Below are 24,133 nucleotides of genomic sequence, written 5' to 3'. Positions count from 1 at the left end.
ATATAGACATTATATAGACATAATGTCTGTATTTGTATAGTGATAATGTTTGAGTCTAGCGTAACAAAAATAGATCTGATATCAATCTCCAAACAATAAGTTGCCACTCCTTCCTGCGCTATTAAACTTCAGGTACAGAATTATTATCGGAAATTGCACACACAGAAGAGGCGGAAGGCTGTTAACATAACATTTAGTTAAAATAATGTGTTTTTCATAAAAATGTTGGAAAGCCTCTATAGAACAGCTTCATTGTTCCTTGGACTAGGCATAAGTCCCAGGAACTTGTGTGCGGCGATCAGACCCTCCGCACCCTCCACGCCCAAGCCGCTATATGCACCTCACCAATTGCGTTGAATGCAAGAAGCATGAAACAACTTTTAGCATGTGATTAATATTATCCCTTTTTCTGATAATGCAGACATCTTTTTAAAGCAGATGGACTTTTCCTTAACAAGCACAAAGTAAAGCTGTTCACTTCTAACCGACTACGTTCTTTAAATTCTGCGCCACAAATCTGGTCCCTCCGCCAAGGACACGTGTGTTTGTGTGTGTGTGTGTTTGTGTGTGTGTTTGTGTGCGCGCGCACTAGGCTCAGATAGCCTCTCCCATAATCTCATTATTATTGCCAAGTGTTTATGTTGGTATAGTATTTCTCAAACTTCATTGCCTGCAGACCACACACACGCACAGTATAAATTGTACAGAATCTCATATAGCAATGAAAACAACAAACACCATTGGTTTTTAAATATTTTTGTCTTTCTTTTTTAATAAAAGAGCAGAAACAAATTATTTTGCTTTTTTTTTTGTTATCCGGTACCTTAATCCTTTTACAAGATTGTAATAATCTTAAGACTGTCCAGTGAGTTTAGGTGTAGTTCTCTTTAAAAAAAAAATAGTACAAGAAAGTATTTGTTTCTTCTCTTCATCAAGTAGAAAACATGTCATTGAAACAGGATTACAGTTAATTGGAGAAAATGACAAAAGGGGTGAACATTCTGTGACATTAGCTAGAAAATGTCAGGGAAGTTAGTCTCTGTTAGCCTCTCAAATGCTGCTCACATTCATTGTAAACCTCAGAGGTGAGAGATTAGCATATTTCAATGCAGTAACAAAGGACGTATAACATTTTAAGCTGCAACCCTGTTCATCAACAGAGATGCAAATCCTCTCCTTGTCTGACTGACAGTAAAGGTTTCTCATAGGGCCACTACATTTGTCCCTTACCAGAAACCATACAGGAAGCAAACAGACACAAAGTGTGTTTGCTGCAAGATTTTAGAAGAAAAAAAACTGCTGCTACTTTTGTGTTTCGCCATTTTGGGCAAAATTATAGTGAAGTGAAAGATGGTAAACTTTTATTCATCATCTTCATCATCGTCATCATCATCATCGTCGTCATCATCATCGTTGTCATCATCATCGTCGTCGTCATCATCATCATCATCATCATCGTCATCATCATCATTGTCGTCGTTGTCTTCGTCATCATCTTCTTCATCGTCATCATCATCTTCTTCTTCTTCATCGTCATCATCATCTGGGTCGATCTTTCCTGACAGAACGTCCTCAATCCACTGCTCCAGCTCATCAGCCGTGGGCATGTCATCCTGGTCGTCCATTTCCATCCACACGCTGTCGGCCTGCCGATAACACACAGTGGCACTCAAATATTTATAGTATGACAAAATGTTTTCAGGTGCCCTTTTTACAGCTGAAAATGGCAGTCAAATAACAAGTAGCGTGAATAGACTACATTTGGAGCAGTGGTTTGTATTAAAACATAAAAAAAAAAAAAAAAAAATTGGATTTGAATCAAATACAGGTTGAAAAAAAACGGTAGTTACTCGTTAATGACTTTGTCTCAGAAACTAAAACCCTGTAGCAGGGTAGTACAAAGTGCTGCACTCATCTCATGGGATGAGGCTGGGATGAAGCACAGTGTTTTGCTTTACTTTTTCAAAAGTTTGACAGAGGTACAGACACTGTAAGACTTTTTTTCCACGGTAATGAGAGAACACTCCAGTATCAGAAGGAAAACTTAAACTTACAAATGCATTCCTGTTGATAACACTTACTTACTCACTTGTCCTGAGTAACTTCAAACAATTAATTATTCCTTTTAGGTGTTTGCAAGGGGTGGGAAAGGATGCTTACGTCATCAACATCAACCACACCAATGTGAGGAGAAGAGAGGTCAATGCCAAAGGTCTTCTCCCAGTATGGCACCAGCTGAAAGAGAGATACAGACAGATGGTTAGGCTTGTATATCCTGATGCAGTTAAAGAATGACATTCAAAGCAGTCTTTATATATATGTATATATGTATATGAGGGGTGAGGGGTACCAGAGGGAAATTGTCAGGGTCTATCCAGATGATGCTGAGGTTGGGGTTGTCAGTGTTCTCGCGTGCCACCTCCTTCAGGATTTCCAGGAATTCATAACCATCTAAGAAAAAGTTCAAATGTCAGGCACCCTAAAGCATTGTCTAGCTATCACTTCCCGATGTGGATAATATCAATGCTGTATCTGTATATAAGAGGCACTAAGGTAGAAGTTTACCTGGGTCATCTTCCTCAGCAAAGGCAACAATGTGCTCTCCATCAATGTCATCCTCCTGTGAGCACAAAAGAAGGATGAGGCGAGGATATCTTATATTGCCCAGATTGACTGATACGTTTTATTGAAGGATGACTTTTTTTAAACAGTAGGGTCAGATCTCTTACCCAGATCTCATACATACTGTGAGGCTCAAGCTTCCTCAGAGTGGGCCTGAAAAATCAAATGTAATATTATAATAACTTACAGGAAAAAAACACTTGTTTTTTGGGTTTTGATTGTGTAAATTATGCAGTAGTGGAAGAAGTGCTCATATGGTAAAAGTAAGTAAGTAAGTAAGCAATACCACAGTGAAAAAATAATCTGTTCCAAGTAAAAGTCCTGCATTCAACTAATACTTAAGTATTAGCATTGTGAAGAGAATCTTTTGATGGCCTTTTTGCATTTTGACATTATCTGAAAATACTGTAATCCTACATGCTTGGAAAGGGAGGGGAGGGATATTCAGTTAGTTGCACTGTGCTCTACTCTCTACACACTGCTCCTTCAATTAAATATAGTGGACCAAACAGTACATTTGGCTCCAAATTGTAGAGGTGTAAAGTAGCATAAAATGGAAATAATCACTTAAAAGTACTTCAATTAGCAATACAATGTATTTAAAATCATTCCACTAACAAAATTATGTGACTAAAGATGGATTAAAGGACACCATGAATGCTCACCGGTCATGCTGTTCAATGTATTCAACAAGCTCAGACTCAATGTAGGGCTTTCCTGGAATGGTTACCGATTCCTCCATGAAAGGCTCATAGAAGTCCACTTCATTAATCTTCAACTTAAGCTTCTTGGCAATCTGAAATAATGTAAACAGAGACGAGAACATGACAGGAAATACAAAGTTAAAGATGTTTGCTGGCACAGCACAGACATGTAAACATTACTAGTACCAATGTAGTCTTAAAATGTACTTAATGTCTATATTGTTACAGGCCCATGAAATTGCTAAGTCTCCTAGGATTTTCAGAAGAACTGAAATTTACATTTTTATGCACATAATTGGCCAATCCGTACCAATACGCAAACAAACAATTTAAACCTTTGGGTCAAATGTGGCAAAGAATTTGACGAAGGGGTGGAACTCCTCAGCAGCATCATCAAACTCAATGAAGTCTGTATGGAGAAAATAAGGAAAACATCATTAGGCTGACAACAACAGTTTCTTAAAGTTTCATCAGTTTGAAGCTGAGTTTTTAGATCGTAATCTTTAACTTACGAGGAGATTTCTCGCTCTTGAAATAGCCAACCAGCTTGATGACCTCGTCCATGTTGTGGAAACCCTTGAGCTCACGCTCGTTGTCAATAATTTCCACAGGGTCTTCGATCACCTGACAAGAGACATTTATATTAGTCCTAAAATCTAGGTGACACAATTCCACTAGCTGTATAAAGCAATATGCTGCTGTCCTCTTTAAAATGTCCTCAATCAACACATTTTCACTCCCAACTCGTCACATACAGACGCTTGGTCAGGACTTCTTGACACCTTTTGCATTTTCTGGCTACGTCTTTGGCATCATTTTTCAATGTGCAGGGCAGGATTGGGTTTAGGCCACAAAACTACCTGGTTAGGTTTGGGAAAAGATGATGGTTTGGGTTATAATATGTATGTTTGTTATGTAACATACATGCAAACAAGATGTCGCAGGGTTAGGGTTGACTTTTGGTTTCACACGGAACACGAACAGTGGTCTCCTGGTTAAAGTCCTGTGTTTGTTTGACCCATTCATCCGCCCCAGCATCTTCTCTGTGCAGACTTAGGTATTCTTTATACTTGTCATCTCACAGTGCATGAGTCCAACCCTTGTGCATCTCAAACAGACTCTTAAGGGTGCCCTGTGTGTCAAATATGAAGCTCACTGACCAAGCTGCTGCACAGTAGAAACAAGACCAAACCATAATTCAGCTACCATACTTGGCACCATCCCTCCCCGTTGACCAAAAATTACGTACATCATAGAGGAACTCCACCAGGGTGTCGGCTGCCAGTTCTCCATCGTACTCGATGATCTCATTGTCGGCGAAGATGTAGATGCTCTCCACCTCATCAAAACCTGCAGAGAAAGAAGAATATGTCAGTGGGTAACTTTAATGTACCTGATTGTTCTTTTATGCAATAATTACTGCCCAACGGTTTGGGTTTACTGCTGCAGCACTTGTTGTTTGAAAGAAGCTGTGAAATCTTTGGTCAACACTTGAGGGCAGCCTTGTTTCACATTAATTGTCTATCATTGCAGTACTACATGTTGAATCCAGTTTACTCTTAATTTATTTAGCCATTTATTCATAAGTGATCATGGAATAACACTAGACAGGTTAACGTTCAAATGTGTCCAAAAGCAAATATAATGTGTGCTACATTACAGTAACATAACGTCCTGTATGATTTATGTAAATAAATAAATGGATTGTACCCAGATTCCTATCAAGACTGTCTCCATAAAGCCAGAGTGAATACGGATTAGGTGACTATAGAAAGTTTAAAAGAAAGATCATTAGAAAGAAGTCTGCAGAAAGCACTGCAAATTCACCCCAAGTGCCCTCAATATGCTTAATAGCCAGTCACACTCTGCTTTACATTCCTTGTACTTCCCTTTTACAATTGGATAGTCACACTGTACATTTGCACTCTTGTGCACTAGGTATGAATTTCCCTGCTCTAGCTCTATTTATTGTGTCGTCGATTTTGTCTTTTTGTATTCTTTTCTTTTTCTTTTTCCGTTTTTATGTGACCCTTGGCTGCAAAGTTAAACATTGAATTTGCTGAGTAGCACTTGTTCTTTTGAGAACACCAGGAGAGACCATGAGAAATGTGGTGATTGAAAGAGGTGATTGAAACTAAGCCAAAGTTTTTTTTTCTGATGGTATCGTTGACAATTAGGCGTGTTTTCATCAGCCAGGTCTATGTCAATGCTTGGCAAGCTTACCAAGCTTCTTGGCAACTGCAGAGTCCTTCTTTTCATCCACCAGGCCGAATCCAATGTCCTCATCATCAAAATCACCCAGAACTTGGGCTGCAAGCTAAAGAGAGAGAGAGAGAGAGAGAGAGAGAGAGAGAGAGAGAGAGAGAGAGAGGTTGGGTAGTGAAAAAGAAAGAGAATGTTGTATTTAGTTTACATGAGTGCTGCTTTTACATGTGCATCCACTGGTCTACCCATGATAGACATTTTCTAATCTCAGAACACCATTGAAAACATACTTTCAGTTTCATTTACACATGCTACCCCTTGGCATTTCATCTTAATTTCAAGGCCTTAAAAGCAAAAGCTTTGGACTGCTGCCTTGCACTTTCTAAATCGGAGTGAAACCGAAGCCAACAATTGACAGCTCTCATAGCCGGCGTGAGAGGAGCACAGACAGCGGGGTTTCCAGAAGAACAAGAGAGGCAGAACTTGAGCCAACTATGTTGAGGGGAAGAGACGCTGCAACAGGTGTGGTGGAAAGAAGAGGAGCCAGAGTCAAGCTGCTGCATACAGTACATGCGCATACATACTGTATATACACAGACTTAAGCAATAAGTTAACAGTATTTCTCACAGTTGTATACAACAACACACTACCATTTTCCATTTTTAATGCTAATTTGCTCTCCATTTTATTGTTTTAGCACTTGTAGAGTATGAACAAGATGATTGACCCATGGAATGGGAGATTACACCTTAAATGAAGTGAGTGAAAAGCGTTATGTAACAAAGCAGCATTGTGAATAGGATTGTATAATGACATTCATGAGTGGCCAAATGCCCCAAAGCACCAGCAGCAGATAGCTTTTGCAGTATGTATAGTTTGGTATCGCATGCGTTATGCTGCTCTTCGCAGGCAATCTTTAAGGCCATCCATTCTTTTGGTCTCCACAGGCCAGAGACATTAGCTCATGTTTGGACCCAGGGCCAATTTTTCTCTAATCTTGTTAGGAGCATTGGCCCATTTGTCTTCAAACACTAAAGCAAGATAATCGCTATAGAAAAGGTGATACCAAATGAACGTTCCATTCAAGGTGAGGCTTCTTTTGCTTTAAAGGGTAAGTTCACCCAAATCAGAATAAAATATTCTGTCTAGTTGTCCTGATAGATAGTTTTATCTGGTGAAGTCTTGAAAGAATAGTTCAGTATTCTGGGAAATAAAACTCAACGCGAAGAGTCACATCCCTCTTTTCAGTATAAAGCTATAGCCAGCAGCCAGTTAACTTAGCCCATCTAACTCATTGCAAGAAATTAAATAAGTCCCAAAATGTCGAACTATACCTTTTAAGATACCCGTTTTCTTGAATCGTGTCCCACCAATACATGTTGTGCTTCTCAAAACTTTTAAAATAATCCCACATACCTCAGTCTTATCTGTGTTCAATTGAGACTATTGAGTTTTTATGTAAGTTTTCAATGTTATGAGCAGCACAAATTAATTTGATTCACTTCTGTTGAAACTGGGGGGGGTGGCAGAAATTCTGAAGACTAATGCTGTTTTTCCATTGCATGGTACAGCGTTACTCGACACGATGGCCACTGTCAGCAGTGACAACAATATTTCGATTTACTCGGCCCATCATGTCACTGCAGATTCACATGGTGTCTTTGTAACAATCAGCTTATAAAACCCACTTACACTGAGGGGGTGCTATCCACAGTGGAAAACAAAAAGACAAAAGTAATGGTACCAAAAGAAATAGTCGAGCAGAGCTGTACCACACAGTATAGACAGCATAACATCTTGGCACATAAAACTAACTGAAATGTTTGACATCACTAGTAAAGTAAATATGATTTTCATGATTTGGGTGAAGTGACCCTTTACGACCATTGATGGCTGCATGGAAGAATGGATGGGAAGATGGATGGATGGATGTTAAAGTTTGATTAATAGATTAGATGGGAGCATTTTTGAAACAATCTTCCATTTCTCTTTCACAGGTAAATCAGCTTGCTATGACTCAAATGGCCCAGTCCAAGCTGCTGCTGCTGCTGCGGCTGCGCTGGACTTTGAATGCAGTTGAGTCTCTCTGTGATACCTGCAGTCAAGGAGTGGAAGAGAACAATCAGCAGATCCTGCAGGGCCAGAATAATCTGTACTTCGCAGCCCAGCTTTACAGACACAAAAAGGGCAGACCTTGACATACCTGAAAGATAAGTGCTGCTTGACTTGTGATCAACTGCAAGAAGAGGTAACGCTTTAGGGCAAAGCACAATAGTCACAGCCTCCAGGTTTACAACAAATGGGAGTGGCCTTCACAGGAGACAAAATAGGTCCAAACTTAAACAATGAGATTGTACTTGGTTCACAAAGCCCTGTTTACACTTTACTATAAGTGCCCTTATTAAACATTTATAAGCAGTATGAATACATGTAATACATTTAATAATGTAACACTTCACAATGTTGTACGCAGCTATGAGAACATTTTAGTTTTAGTTTCTTAACATATAGTATTTGTCAGCAAATATAGCTTATCCATTAAATACATGCTATTGTCATTATTTATGAAGCAGCCTTCATTTATACTGTGTATCAATGTATAAACTGATATCACTGCTATATCTGCTTTACACTACATTATAATGGGTTATTAACCTTGCATTTTCGGTTATATACTACTTGTAAATGCTAAAAAGGGGGACTTAAAGGAAAGTGTTACTATTCTTACCTGAGGACCTCATGTTATTTGCAACGCATCTGGTTTACTTAATCTGGCGAAACATTTCGGATCATCTCGCATCCCAACAATTTGTTGTTCAATTGTATTGATACAAAAAGGCATCCTTGTTTGTCCCATGCATTTCTATCCTCTTCTCCTATTTTTCTTTTAACAGAGATGATACTAACATCTTGGGGACACTTATATATTTATATGTTCCCATGTGTTTCCATTTCAATCACAATGCAAAAATGAAATTTAATACGTAGATTTGAATAAAACAGTACCCGAGGTCCTGAGGTAATGCCAGCTGATTGTGAACAGGAGCTTAACACAAGAGATGAGACGATAATTAAATAGTTTTGGGTGTAACATGCACCAGTGATTGAGTAATTACATTATTCTTAATTGTTTCAATCACTGCCTGGAAGCAGAAGAGTGTCAAGTTAGAGAAACATAACCATTTTGATAACATGTTTATTTGAATCTGCAATTAGTGGACGGACCAACGTAACAGTGCTCATATCATGCTTTTTGGCTTTTCGCCTTTCCTTTTTTCTGTTGTGTATCTGTTCTGTGCATGTTATACTGTAGGTCTACAAAGTGAAAAAGCCCCAATTCCCCCCCAAAGGGACATGGCATCTATACAGAAAACAATGTTCACTAACTGCTCCAAACAGCTCTGTTGTTGTCAGCCTTTACTTCTGTGACAACTTCTGTGTCACTTTGTAACACACGTTATAATGCTGGCCTAGCTGCTAGCGTGGCACGCCCTCATACTCTGCTTCTGAATGGCTAGTAGTCCTTACCTAGGTACTCCCAAAAAAGATGGAACAGAAGTGAGATGTCTTGCTCTGTAGCTAAAGCAGATAGCTTTTTTTTTTATTAAAACATGTTAACCTATTCTGGTACAGCCTTTTAAAACAATTATGAACCTGAGAATGAGCATAATATGAGCACTTTAATAACATCTGCTGTTGCTTATAATGACCTCAGACACAAATTACACTTTTTAGACAAGTTATGCTCATGCTGCATGGAATAAGAACTAAATCAGGATGTGGTTTGCATCTTTTTGAATGATATTCTGTAGTAGATTGCACTAACCATTGCATTGCATGACTTGATTAAAGTCAAACTTTCTCACAAAAACATTGAAAAACAAAAAACAATACTACTGTAGGAGTGGGTTCCAAGAATTGACAACAACAAAAACTATATTCCTCTCCCTGTCACCAGATGGCACGACCAAATTAGAGACACTGGGTTATTTACAACAGAGGTGAAGTTGTGGGTGCTTGCAGTGGGGTGAAGGCGAAGCAGGGAGTCCCACAGCTTTATAAGGGTGTGTAAGAAAGCATGTTGAGGAGCAGAAAAGAAGATCCGTTTCCTATAGAAATGGGTGTGGAAAAGTAAAGAAGGGAAGGCAGACTTGGCTGCTGATGAACGAAAGAAGACACTTGACACACACGTGACCACTTCACAGCCTTCATATCCTTCTAGTTGTGTCCTCCCTCTGACATGTCTCATTTCTGCTTTCGGGAGTTCTACTCACTCTCTAGTACCTCCTTTCTTTCCTACTTTCTGTGACCGTCAGGTAATTTTGTCCTGACTTACAGCAGTCTCCTAAGACAACCCTTCACCCTTCCTCATCTGTTTCCCTTGCTATCATCCTGACCCCATCTTAAAAGTCTGGGTGCGTGGGGCCAAGTGAGAGGTTAGCTGTGTAATCACTTGGCTTCATCTCCCAATGCCCAGTCAGTGTCAGCTTGTCAGGTAACACAAGATGAGGGCAGAGAGCCATGGTGAGTTGTCAAAAACATGCTCTTGGTCCCGGCTGTGGCACCGTACGATGAGCTAGGAAAGGGTGGCGTGTAAGCAGTGCAGTAGAGGGGTCACAATTGTTGTGGGGTTGGGGGAGAAAATGGATACAGCATAGTATCGCGATACACCATAGTATCCATATATATACATATGTATATGATATACTTATATTCTATACATATATACACATACTGCATATAAATATATACTTTATACGTGTGTGTGTTTGTGTGTGTGTTGGTCATTATGTCTGCCTGGCAATCCCATTTTGCAGGATAATATAACTGGCCTAAATCTCTTTTTGTTTGACCAGTCCCATGCAGGCCTTGTGTGTTTCTTAGGTGAAGAACTGAGCAGTTAATGAGTCACACGTGAATGTGTGTCACCTCATGATGTAAGAACCCCAGGGACACTAGCACAAACGCAATAGCACCAGCTGCAGAGACACAGCTAGATTTGTAGTTGGCCTTGTTTTTTATCAACATCTGCAACCAGAAATGTAATGATTGAGAGCTGTGAAGGAGAGTGCATGTACTTGTGTGCATAGTTTACTGTTTACAGTGTGCGTATGTGTTAACATGGTTTTACATGGTGCCATAAATGCACGCAATCCGATAACTATGCATTTTGCAAGTTTTAGATTGCAAGAATAATGATAAATCATCAACACTTTACATTACTGTTTTTCAGTCTATAATGTCCAGATGTTTTAAAACTCAATGTTAATCAAATTGTAAGACAGACCCCAAACTGGTTGCATCTTCCAGTAAGAAGACACTGTTCACAATCTGCATTTTAGCGTTGACAAGGTTCAATTGCAATGATGGTATAATTTAATTGAGCTACCTTTTGTAAATCTACATTTTGTTAATAATCAAAACAATAGTAGGATAAGTTTCAGATTTTTTCTGAAAACCTGAATCTAAAACTTATCTTATTGACAATCATTGGTTAGCTATGTTAAACAACTATGACTTTCCATTGATTTCTATATGGTACAAAAATCAGTAGAGACTTTTTGAGATGTAATGGAAATGTGTCTGTTTTATGGTGTACAAAAATATTGTTGCATGTAATGTCATTTGTTTATGTAATGGTTTGTCTGCAGATGTATTTGAAAAATCTACATTGTTATGTTGATTATGCAACATTGACGTAATTTTTAGCACAAAAACAATACAAAACAAAATGCAAAATCATTAGTGCTTTAACATCAAAGCCCACACCCCAACTAGTAGGTAATACGGCCAACAAAAAAACAGGAAATAAATCATCTTTCTTAAATTATCTCTAACATGTTGTCTGCTATTCCCAAAAATAGCTGAATCTGTGAAATAAATAAACATCAAAAGCTTATCAAAGCAATAATATTCCCCATCTTTCTTTAAAGGCAGGTGGTCTGGGTTCTGTGCAAAATAGGAATTATAGCCAGCTTTCCCCCCCAGCCAGAGAGTAAATTAATAATGACTGCTGTAACACATCAGGACGTTCTACACAAGGCTGTTACATAACACCGTGCCAGGGTGGTCATGAAACATTCAGATACCAAAATGTACAAAACACATGTGCAGACTTGCCGCCAGCTACTGCACTGTTTTAAAATGCCGATCTAGGATTGTGCATAGAAAAAAGACGCTGTCTTTTTAAAGGTTTTACAGATTATATATATGTAATACATCTCTATAACTCTCTTCTGTGTGTTTTTACTTAGAGTTTATTATTTTGTACTTTTTCAACGCGTTTCAAAATGTCACAGGCACACAAGCTGATTCACTCCAACAAACTGTGAGGACAGAAGTGTCTGGGACCATCTGTGAATGACTCACTTTGACAGCAATAAACCATATTACAAACATGTCACATGACAATCTCAGATAATAAACTCCTGCATTTGTCAAGCTTGTTTTTGTGAGTCACACAAAGACAGCAGTTTTGAAAAGCAACACACTTTCTAAAAGACAAGATGTGTTCTTTAGAGGTAATTTAAATTTAAGGGGGGGGGGGGTTGCATTGATTTGTATTTCAGTGAAATAACATACTAATCAAAAAGTGATTCAATTGGACATGTGCAACTAAAAAAAAAAATTATGATTGCTATGTTGCATTTGATTGTCCCCCCAGTAAATAACATCAGTCACATACCCCAAAAGTGCTTTTTCCCAAAGAGAAACTACTGGTGCCTTATTCCATTTAGCTGCTACAGTCTCAGGGTCCTGGTAGTGTGCATGCTGCCTCACTGTCACCCTGGCATTGGAGCTTGTGCATTTTCAAGTCAAAACCTCTAATTTGAAAAGGGGTAAGGCATGTATCAATCGTTAAAGATCCCATAGTATGCTAATTTTCAGGCTCAAATATAGTTTCTTTTACTCCCCCCCCCCCCCCTTTACAAAAGGCCAGTATGCTCTGATTGGTCAACATTTCTGGGTCGGCATCTGCTCTCTCTCGGAGTCACTGAACCATCATTGCAGCTAGGAAATGACACTGGCTGTAGCTGCAATTTCTACCTACTGTACATATGGTATGGTTGTGACATCGGATGTCCTGACGGCTTGTTTAGAGATACCGTTACTGAATGACTGCGTGTGTTTCTCTGTGGATTGAGCACTTTGTTCCTTTAACAGTCAAACCTTTTAAAATGTGGGACCTTTACCTAAAGCAAATTTAATTAATAGAACCAGTGCTTGGTCTTAATACGATACATGTGCTGTACAAACAATCAATTGCAGCTCTATGAAATTCTTTTTGAGGAATGGAGATTTCAACGTCCAAAAAAAATCACGTTTAAATTTTACATGATAAACCTTTATTCCCTGCATTTCCTTGACATTTTTCTCGCATGAATAGGTGAAATGAAGACATTCCCTAATACAGATAATGGAGGAGTGGGGAAAGCAGAAAAGAACATTATGTAAACATTGTTAAGGGAGAAAGCGAGAACAGCAGGGTCATTTATAAATAATTACAGTAAGAAAGTAAAAATACTGTAACACAATGTGTGTCCCGTGGTGCAAACACAGTATGTACACAGTACAGTGTTCTTGGACAACACTGATTGGGTTTTTTATTATGGAGGGAGTCGTCAACAGTGGGCTAGGAGCGGTGGAGGGGAGTCCTGCTAAATTTAGCCAAACAGAAACAGCATGCGGCTACTCTGCCATGAACTATTTTGACCTGTTGTTGGGAGCTGCTGTCAGGACCTTTAGTGAGCTGCGAAGCTCCCACCTCAGCTAAATTCTATTTGAGTTACATATTTCAATTACCACTGTATCGTCATTTGTTTTCCTATTGCATTTAATTATTCTTCTCATATTATTTCTGTCTACTGCACAATTATTCCAGCCACGCACCAATATTTTCTCTGCGTACTTCCGTAGTTAAAGGGGAACTCTATCAGTGTACATATGGCGTTCAGTTTACTTGTCACAAGGAGTACTATAGTATTATACTATACTATTGTACAATGTTACAAGTTTAAAAAAAAGTGGGTATGGCGTCCTCTTCATATCATATTTCGTGAGTGCAATAAAACGTGTTTCACGTGGTGTATGAAGATGTAACAAAAGTGGGTATTTAGGAGGCAGATTGGGTCTAATGAAAAAAAGTAATGTGGTAGATTGTGGGAAATGTAGGCTCACGTGCTTGTGTTGCTTGTAGCTTAATAGCTTAGCCTCGGCTGCTTCCATTTAAAAATGTTGTTTCTTTTTTGGTTTCCCAACTTTATGGAAGTGCAATGACAAATTGGAATATCCCTTTAACACTATATTTTAGTTTCACTTTCATTTCCCTTTTGCTCATATGATGAAATTAGTGTTTGCGATTTAGGTTCTGTTGGATTGGTTTCAATCAACGTATTTTTGAAAATTCAATACTCATGGCTATAACCTCTTGTATTGCTGCATCTCTTCCTGCAAAGGCCCAGTTTCCCTGAAGTAATTAAAAAAAATGTTGTTTAGGCTTGTGTAATTCATGTTTATGAGTTTTTTAATGAGTTCATGGATTTGAAAAAGAGGTGCATCGTATGCAATAAAAGCAGAAACAATTCCATTTAACTACTTGAAGTAGATCATCATTCACTTTGCCAATGCAGAAATACATTCACTCAGATTTTGGGACTCACTTTCAGGTTTGTGGCTTATATCAAGTTACATTTTGGCAGCAGTATGACAGTATTAGGTGACAGTTTCCACTTCCATAACCAAAACTCCAGCCAAACATAACATCAGTGAACCGCAAAGAGTGTGTTTATGTTGGCCCCATTGCAAAGGTCTTCTCCATGCCAACTTTGATAGGATTTTAAACATATTTGGCCCCTGTTGGACACTCCACAAAGGTGTATATACTGAAGAGCAGAATTTCATTTGGGTTAGCTGATATGTGCTTCTCCTCTCTATTGAAGCCAACCTTTAGATCCCAGCTGCAATGATGAAGCCATTAAGTGTTTTTCACCAAACTAGATTGCAGACGTGCAGATGTACTCTGTAGGGGTTGCTTATGAAAATGTACAACGCTATTCATGTGCAGGGGTTGCTTTCACTATGAGGTGTTCTAAAATACATTTGACTGTACAAAATGAATCAATATTTCTCAATTCATGTACCTAAGAGAGGATGAAGAGATGACTGCCTGCTTGGTAGAGTTCTGGTACAGTAAATCAACTTGAGAAACACAGTTCATGAAATTCAATCTGTACAAAACACTTCTCCCATTTGGACAAAAACACAAAATCCATGTCTCAAATTCTACTGTGTATCTTTAGTTCATATCCATTACTTGCCACACAGATGCACAGTAATGTGTGAGATTATTGAGATATTTAGGCATGAAGAAATGGGCAAAAGATGTAACATATAAAATATGTGAGATAGCTTAGCACCATCAAATTAAACATTTAACACTCACCCATATTGTAACACAGTGCATCAGGGAGCAATACAGTTTTAACAGGTTAGACCCTTGAAATCAATGGCAAAAGCTTATTTTATTAGTCCTCAAACAACAGGTGGCTTTTGCAATAGAACAAATTAAGGACACTTTTACATAACCCGTCATATTTAATGACATTACATCTGACAAAGTAGATCTTAATATGTTGCCACTGTTACATGGTTAATTGAGGTGGTTAAGATGCCTCCAGAGGAAGGTAAGGGTGATGTTGCTTTCACTCAACTTGACAGCAGTGTCACTTAATGGGAAGGTTATTTAATGACATCTCTGCTACTTGAATGAGGAAAAATTAAACTGGTGCTCTGGACTACGCAGAGTAAAGAGAGCTTTAGAATATTGGAAAGACTCAAAGTTTATCCTGAAGGAAAGTGGGTTAAATCTAAAGTACCTCATCAGGAGTTCAAGATGTAAAAGGACCACAGGGACTTGGCCTTTTGGCCCTGCCTGGTCCAAGATAAATCGGGTTAATGAGACCTGATGTGACTTATGCATTCTGAACGTGGCGTTTCAGTGTCGTCGCTTAAAACCAGACGCGATGATTATATGGCTCCCTGTCAGGTTCACAGGTCGTTGCAGGGGACGGATGTGCTACGGAGGACATAGGAGTTAATACTGACCCTGATTTACACTTTGTGTCCACTGAGGATTGCAAAACTGGCTTATCTTGTTCTCTTATTACAGTAGCAGCAGCAAGACTGGCAGGAGCCTGAGAGAGTTTTCAATAGCGTGGTTGAGAACAACATCCGCCAACTGAGGACATATGAAAGTTACAATACAGAGAGTAGATGGCTGATTCTTTTAAAAACAAGAATTTTGTAAAAGGGGTTTTGAATGCACACATGATGGCTGTTAACTTAATATGATGGTCTAGCAAACAATTGATTTCAAGTCCTTTACGTTGGTTAGAAATGGCAAAAGGGTGAATTTGGTCAAAGATACACAGAGCAAATAATGCTAAGATATTCAGACATAGGGCAGTATTCCACAGGTAATTATTTTTTAATTCTATCAACCGTTAGGAAACAAAAAAGTAGATTATTCACCTTTGTGCAAATAGAGTAAATGTTGTCTTTGTCCAGGGCAGCAGGAGAGCCACAGATCACACTGAAGGGGTCTTGTCAGGCTGCATATCTTAAATTTTCTTTTAAAATCTTTATCTTATTTTGATCATCTGTATACATTTGATTAAAATTGAAGTTCAAAGGTTTTATTTATACCAGAGGAGCATCAAACAGTGGCCATGGCATTGAGAAATTGAGGTGATTCAGTGAGCACGTACAAAGTGACCCCCCGCTCTCTCTCTCTCTCCGTCAACACCATCCACCATCATTAAAAATGTAAGCATGAAATGGAGTGTGCCGGTGAAAGGAGGAGCCTCCACCAATCAGTTTGGATCACAGTTACCACAGTGACAGTCTGACCTTTCCCCAGATCCTTCAGTAGATGAAAGGAGATTAGAAAAGATAACGCAATGTTCTCCTTCAAACCACCAAGATTCCCTGCACATTATATGACTGCGTTTTAAATTGCCTTGTGTGCACCTGCCATCTTTCTCAGTTATTAATATAATGGTATGCGACCTGAGGGGTTAAAAAAAGGGAGAAGACACAGCCTCGAGTGGTCGTGTCCTTTAGCTCTTCTCTCACTGGAAGACTTTGAACCAGCGAGTGTCTTCTGACAATATAATGATCAATTAAACATGATTTATTGTACTGTTCCAGTCACAGCACTGATCTGTAAAGGTCTGCTAAATATAGAAATTCAAATCATACATTTTTTTTTGTTTCATACAGCTGGGAATGTTTGCTATGAAAATGCAAAATTTCAAATTTTGAGACACATTTTAAAGAGTGTACAGCCACACTAGCAGCTTTGCAAGGCTGTGCATAATGAACGGACAGCAGTGCTTTGAGCTAAATGCTAGCGTCAATGCCCACAAGGACAATGAATTTACATTTGTTGATTAGCAATACACACAAATACAGCTGAGGTGGATGGAAATATCATCAGTTTGGTCATGAACTCAAGCCAAGTTGACCCGATGACAATGAAAAATCGTAATGTGGTGCATTGTGGGATATGTAGGGCCGTGCTTTTGTTACTTGTAGCTTTACATCTCAGCCTCTGCTGCTTCCATTTTGAGTTTTTGTTTCTTTAACACTATATTTTACTTTCAATTTCATTTCTCTTTTGCTCTTATGATGAAATTAATCTTTTTAAATGTAATTTTTTTTTTTTTTTCTTTACATTCTATACTCATGGCTATGACCTTGTACTGCTGCATCTACTCCTGTAAAGGCCCAGTTTCTCTGAAGTAATCATAAAAAAGTTATTTAGGCATGTTTGATTTAAGTTTATAAGTTGTTTAATGAAGTCACGGGTCTGAAAAAGACGTGCATCTTATGCAATAAAAGCAGAAACCATTTGATCCTACTACTTGAAGTAGATCATCGTTCACTTTGCCACTGCAGCAAGAAATACTGTACATTCACCTCGGATTTTGGGACTCACTTTCAGGTTTGTGGCTTGTATCAAGTTACATTTTGGCAGCAGTATGACAGTATTAGGTGACCATTTCAACTTCCATAACCAGAAATCCATTCAAACATCACATCAGTGAACTGCAAAGAGAGTGTTTATGTTGGCCCCATTGCAAAACACGGCTCCATGTCGACTTTGATAGGATTTTAAACATCTTTTGCCCCTGTTGGACCCTACACAAAGGTGTATTTACCGAAGAGCAGAATTTCATTTAGGTTAGCTGATAAACCCCAAGGTGATGTTTCTAAATAAGAGGTTCTCAATTTGTTTTTGACCCGAGATCCCAGATAGAGAACATATATGCGTGTAATAAACATGAAGAGTTATAAATGGTTAGATTGAAAAGTAATATTTCAAATACTGAAAAGAGACTTGAAAGAGTAAAGAGAAGAGAAATAAATTGAAAAAGGATTTGAAAAATGAAATACTATTTTTTGAACTACTATGTTGTATTTAGTAAAAACTAGTATGTATTTTTTATGTTATGATAATTTAATTAAAAAAATCTAAAAACCTGATAAGAAGTTTACTTACCAAAGTGACTACAGCTCATGTGGGTGACTTGTGTACCAGAGTTAACAGCATAAAATAGCGGTTAAGATATATTTTATTTAAAAAACTTAAATGTCAACCACATGGTGGCGCTAGAGGAAAAGTCAAGGGATCACCAAAGTTAGTAAGCTTCCCCATTTGGGAAGCCTGAATGTCAGTGCAAAATGTCATGGCAAAACATCCAATAGTTGTACAAATATTTCCGTCTGGAAATGCTCCGACTAAGTTGTCTGATGGCGTTACATAGAGAGGAGAACATGTCAGAAGTATTTACAGGCTGAATGATTATTTCTTTGCCATGTTATGTCATTATTTCTTTTTCTTATCCATCTCAAACTGAATAATCAACTTGCTTACATCACAATAATAAATAAATAAGTTAAAACATACTGGTACACGGGGTGCCTTAGGAACAATGTGTATATGGTTGGTAGAGGGGGTGGCAAGTAAAAGATCACTGCAATCTGAGCTGTGTGCAGTGTGGTGATGGGTGAGTACGGGCAATAACAGTATGCTGTATGCCAAAGGTCAGAGTTAAAACAGGGAAAAAGAAAGCGAGAATGAAGATCCAGATAGCAGACAAGTCAGAAAGATGTTGATCAGTGCAGCTTGTCTCTTAAAATTGGGACCAACATGTATCAAATTTATTATACTTCTTTGAATGTGTTTAACCACTGTAGCGTGTAGAACTTATTAAGTTGTTCATTTGTCACTGCCTGTTAGACTTTAATCATATCTTTGGATGACTTCATAATATTTGGTCTGAGTCATAGTAGTGAGAGCTATTTTTGTCAAAAGAGCTGCGGGTGAGGTGTGCTCATAACTCATCTGTACTCTCAAATCTTATTTTAAGCCTTGTGAATTTGCTCCCAGTTCGTTTAACAGATTGCTGTTGCCAGGTTGAATGTTAAATACGCATAACACTGCTCTCCTAGACGTAAATGGAACTGAAACATTGCATGGTGAGAGCAACTGTAAGTCAAACCCTGTGGCTGAGCCAAACATGAAAACTGCCATGAAATTATCACTTTACTTAAACAGCTATTTTGTATATGTGTCTCTGTAAATTCTTATTATGGTTTAATATGTTTGTATGTGTATGTATGCATTAATTACAAAGGCAGTTACATAAGGTAACTACTGCATGTGGCAATAAACAATCCTTTCTGATTCTGATTGTTACCTCTTTATTTTAACAAATGTTAAAGAGGGGGAAACAGCTGCATATTGCAGTGGGTGCTGACAATAACTCCAATAAGTTTGTCATTTTCTTTTCTGCAAGATCCAATACTGGCTCACTATCCAAAATTAGAACTATAGGCCTACATGAAAAACAAAAATGGAGGGAACAATTAAACAGGTGTGATCAGTGGTCAAAGTCATGCAGTAGGGCTATGGTTTAGTCCATTTATCGATTAGCAGGGGTGCAAGTAACAAATCAGCCTAGATTTACCCTAGTTAGGCTACTCTAGCAAGCCGGCTATGGTGTAGGCATAGTTTTGTTTAAAGAAAAGTCACATTAAAAATTCATAATACCCCGTGTAAAGTTTTTTTTTTTAAGTTACATGTAGCCTAACACTTACAGGCATGATGTCCCAAATCAAACGCACCCCCAATGGTAGGCCTACGTCACCGGCAGGTGCGCGGTAGTCCCGGCTAATTGCTAACATGCTCACGGCGGCTGCCGCTTACACTGACAAACGTCTTACGTTATTTGAGGACTTTCTGCTGCTTTTGAAAACTTTGAGGTGCACTGTGGGACCAGAGGGACTGAGTGGACATGGTTCTCCTGGGACAGCGAGGCTCAGCTAGTGGACTGGCTGTATTGTGTTTCGAAAATGGACGGCGGGAGAAGTTGAACATGGTGTAGACAGAAACAGCTAGAGGGTGTAGATTACGATGCACGAGACTCGCATTCACACAGGTGAGTAACTATGGTAACTACTGTACACGCTGTGCGTGTGCGCGCTCTGGTTTGCAGAGAAGGTGCAGTCCAGACTGATTTGTGTGTGTGGTTGTGGCTCCGGCCGCTGTGGAGTTTATGTAGTTTGCCTATGTGTTGTCTTTTTTGGTGAAGTTGTGTTCTGCTGTTGATTCGTTAAGAAGTCAAGGAGATAATGTGGCTTAATAATAGTCGTTGCACCCGCCGTGGTGTCCAGACTTTTTACTCAACCTCCTCCTTATGTGCTGTATTTTTGTTGTTGTGTAGATTTAGGCTACTTAATATTTATTTATGTTTAGATCTCTTAGCCACAAAAAAAACGTCCACCTGTTTTCACCTCCTTCCAGCTTTAACCCTTTCCCATACCAAGCCAAAACATAAGAATTCTGTCCTGTTTTATCATTCACCCTATGGCTCTTTTAGCAAATGCAGGTTTTGCGACACTACATGGGCCTCTTTCATTAAGTATTGCACAATAAAACCACATTTTAATTAAACATTAAATAGTATTGCATATTCACAACCCTTGTCCACTACATAGAAGATACAAGTGTACGCCTTCCAAAAACACAGCTGTGAATATACACTGGATTGATTTCCACAGATTAAGAAAACTACCAGCCTAGGTCAAATGTGACACGCTGGACATATTTTCGGAGTGACAGGTTGACTCCTCCAGCACATAACCTTTTTTTCATTGGTAAAAGGTTGAGTTTATTCAGGAAGTGTGTCACAGTGTCGCTGCAGTGGGAGATCTTGCTACCTGCCCTAGCTGTCAGGATTTCTGTTGCATCAGCATTTTAAACTTCTCATCGCTCAAACAAGTTCACTACATGTCAATATGCATTTGTACGAGCTTCGCAACAACCACGCAGCTTGCAGTACACTGAATAACCTGCCAGAATTTACACGATGAGTAGCATGGTGTAGCATGTTGCTGAATTCCCACTATATCCATAAGGTCAATTTCTAGCTTGAAAGAAATGCAGGTTTCAATTTGTGTGACTAGTCTGAAGCCTAAAGGTTGGTCCACCCACAATGGACTAAGAAATCTTTAAAAGGATTTAATCTGATGGCAACAATCTGCCACTTGCTCAATTCTTTAAAGCATCATGTACATTTACTCGTAAATCTGGTAAGGTGGGTCATGTACTGTATGTCTGAGTGTTTTTCATCTAAGGGATATTAAACACGTGATGAGCCTGTGATACTTATCCCATATAATACTTATAGTCAGGCTGGAAAATGCAGGGGAACATACAATCTACTTGTGGCAGGGCCTGCAGGAATATTCTCTAGACTCATTTGCTAAATTTAACTTTTTTTTTTAATTGATATTAAAGAGGAAGCTGTGGTTTCAAAAATAAAGACGGCCCGTTTCTTGTGTTGCCTGACAGTGTTAGTGATAACCCGGAGAAACAGCTGCAGGGAGAATAAACCTCAAATTGTCAGCTCAAGCATGTCATGAGTCACACAAATGGAAAACAAACATTTTGCTCATATTAAGATACATACATGTATATACATGTTTTATGAATGATGTAAATGCACAGTATGCTGTCTCAAAGTAGAATCACATCCTGTTATACAGCTATGTCCAAACTTCAGACAAAGGCAGATAAGATTTATTCCCTGTGCTCTCCATTTTAATAATTCATAAATCCTGGTTCATAGGTGGTAACGACCAGCTATTTAAAGAATCTCCTCTGAGCCGTTCTAGTGCTCTTTCCTGATTGGCTGTTTTGGTCACAACTGAAAGTCAGTAACAGTCCAACAGGGACCTGCTCTCTTTCTCAAGCCAAGAAGCACAACCTGGCACCACCGACAAGGAAATTAATCAGATCCAATGACTTAGGTGTATAAATGGTGGTTTAAGACTTCAGCCTGCACCCAGAGGGTGTGTAGTAGTACTAAACAGAACAGTGTGTGTTGCCTGAGAGAGCTGAGGGAGCAGGAGTCTTTCTGAGATATGGCCCTGAGCTGTCTTTCCATCCCGGGAGGGCTTTTAGCCTCTTGCTAAGCATGCAGAGCTGTCCCAGGCTATTTACAGAGGTGACTTATGCAGGCTAGTGTAAGGCACACTGAGCCTTTGTAAGAAGACACTGCTGCTCCGACAGCCAGATGATTGCTGTGGTGAATACAGTGGCTGACAGTGGGGCCCAGGTGCGTCGACTGTGGGCTGGCTGCTAAGGAGCCTGTTGGATTTATAAAAAGAGGGGGGAACATGTTTCCAGAACAGGCATACTCTTTCATCTGCCAACTGATAAAGGGCAGCACTGGAGCAGTTTAAGCGTAAAAGGAAGAGTAAGGCTATTTTAAATTAAGCAGCTAATCACAGAAATACATGCATTGTGCCAAGATTGGCTTGGTCTGAGCCTAGTGTTAGATTCTGCTGAAATGCCATTGAAGTGAATAATAGACACACATGTGTGATGCTTGTTTGGTGTAGCCGACTGTGTGCAAGAACCTGACATCATTTGAATTTTGGTTTGACTTTGAGTCTGATCAAGTAATTTAACAGAAAACCATAAAGCTCCCAAATAGGGGATTGCAATTGTGTGGACTGGATACTAAAATAGCTGTAGACCTTTTCAACAGAATTCTCTTGCTAGGCAACAGCTTGGCCCCTTGTTAACTTCCTGTCAGTTGATGTCCTTCATATTGCAGCAGAAAACCAACTTGGGACCATTTACAATGTTTACGTTTACTACTATGAAATAGTGTATATGAACTGGGCTAACACGACTAGCATGATGTTGTCAATGGCCGGGATGGCTTGCATTACATCACATCTAAAGGCAAAAAGTGCAAGTAGCTATTCTGAATGGCCAAAAGGACAAGTTGTAATTTCTCCCTTCAAAATCAAATCACTCGCTGGACAAGATGTATTTTTTTAGGTCCATTGGGTGGAGACAAGCTGACCCAATCAAGACTTAATTGACAATCGGTCAGCAAGTTCACCTATCACTTGGCATATACTTCTGTGTGTATAGTTCCCTATCAGTACTTCCCTCCATCCTGTTTCTTCAGCTCTGCCTTCATCCAGCTACTTGGCAATCTGCCACACCTGAAGGGTCCATGACTTGCTCAACTGGATCTCACCCACGCTTCCTCCACACCTGTCAACAGCCGTAAACCCACTTGTCTGAAATTCTAAGTGCAAAAGCCATGACTGTGTCCAGGAATCCTCAACTGGAGCCAAATTCTCCATGTGAAATCCTTTCCTTCAACCCTCTATCCAACATGAACCTTCCCCCACATAGGCCACAAATCCAGCCTCTGTCATGCTTTGGCGGAGACCCACCTCCAAAGCCAGCTCCTCTATCTGTAACTGCTTCATAGCATTGCGGTTCCCATCCACGTTTCTGTGGTAGTAGATCACCATCACGTCATACTTCTTCATGATGGACTTGTAGTTCTTGGCGCTGAGGTCATGGACGCGGTCTTTGCCATCATACTCAGGAATCTCTAAGCCCTTCTCCCCCCAGGAAAGGGTCCCCAAGGATAGGAAGACCCCCAAACACACCCAGCCCCACTTCATGGCTATAATCACCCGGTGGTCGCAAGAACGCCTCTTCTCAAAGCCTTTAGTCGAAGGGCAAAAATACACTTGAGAGTTTAACGTTGTCCCTAACCCAAGTTGGTGTCAAGCAGGGAGAGTTAGGAACAAAGTCGACTTCCTTTTCCCACCGACCAGAGAAGAGCAGGTCCGACAGTGGCACCCCCCTTTTAAAACAGAGCTACACATGGTTTTGCTGACGCCACTGGCTGGAAGAAAAGGGGAGGGGCCCTTTTTGGGGACGCAAATTGGTATGTAAGTGGGCAAGACACTGATCCCACTCGTCTAAGAGCCGGACAGTCAGAGGGGCTGCCAGAAAAGAAGGACATACACTGAGAGGGGTTGGGAGGGGACTCCTGAGCGCTGTACAGAAAAAAAACATGGGTCGTAACATGGGAGGAGCCGTGTTTAGGTCATACAGCCACCTGTTTGAAGCCGTGGCTATGAAAGGGACAGCGGTTGTGTTGGAAGTTTGGAGAGCTACGGATTCCTGCTCAGTGTCTTGGAGGACTGAATGTAT

At 39.5% G+C, this 24,133-nt stretch overlaps 1 protein-coding gene across 3 annotated transcripts; it reads right to left on the bottom strand.

Annotated features, from left to right (window-relative positions):
* Positions 1–740: 740 nt before the first annotated feature.
* casq1b (calsequestrin 1b) lies at positions 741–23,796 on the bottom strand. 3 transcript variants are annotated; one of them, XM_034857168.1, is made up of 13 exons: positions 23,359–23,796; positions 7,736–7,768; positions 5,550–5,643; positions 4,576–4,676; positions 3,839–3,950; positions 3,662–3,735; positions 3,288–3,418; positions 2,730–2,775; positions 2,566–2,620; positions 2,351–2,451; positions 2,161–2,235; positions 1,538–1,646; positions 741–1,471 (listed from the first exon to the last, which is right to left on the bottom strand). In XM_034857168.1, the coding sequence occupies exons 1-13, from the start codon at positions 23,593–23,595 to the stop codon at positions 1,362–1,364; spliced, it is 1,278 nt and encodes a 425-aa protein (XP_034713059.1). In that variant the 5' UTR covers positions 23,596–23,796; the 3' UTR covers positions 741–1,361. The 3 variants fall into 3 exon arrangements, with proteins under 3 accessions (XP_034713059.1, XP_034713057.1, XP_034713058.1); XM_034857166.1 differs by having other exon boundaries at positions 741–1,646; positions 23,359–23,794; XM_034857167.1 differs by lacking the exon at positions 7,736–7,768 and having other exon boundaries at positions 741–1,646; positions 23,359–23,791.
* Between the last annotated feature and the right edge of the window lie 337 nt (positions 23,797–24,133).

This window comes from Etheostoma cragini, chromosome 19 (assembly GCF_013103735.1).
Source record: "Etheostoma cragini isolate CJK2018 chromosome 19, CSU_Ecrag_1.0, whole genome shotgun sequence".
Taxonomy (NCBI): Eukaryota; Metazoa; Chordata; class Actinopteri; order Perciformes; family Percidae; genus Etheostoma; species Etheostoma cragini.
The sequence above is the reverse complement of the archived record's forward strand: the minus strand, read 5'-3'. Positions and strand labels throughout refer to the sequence as shown.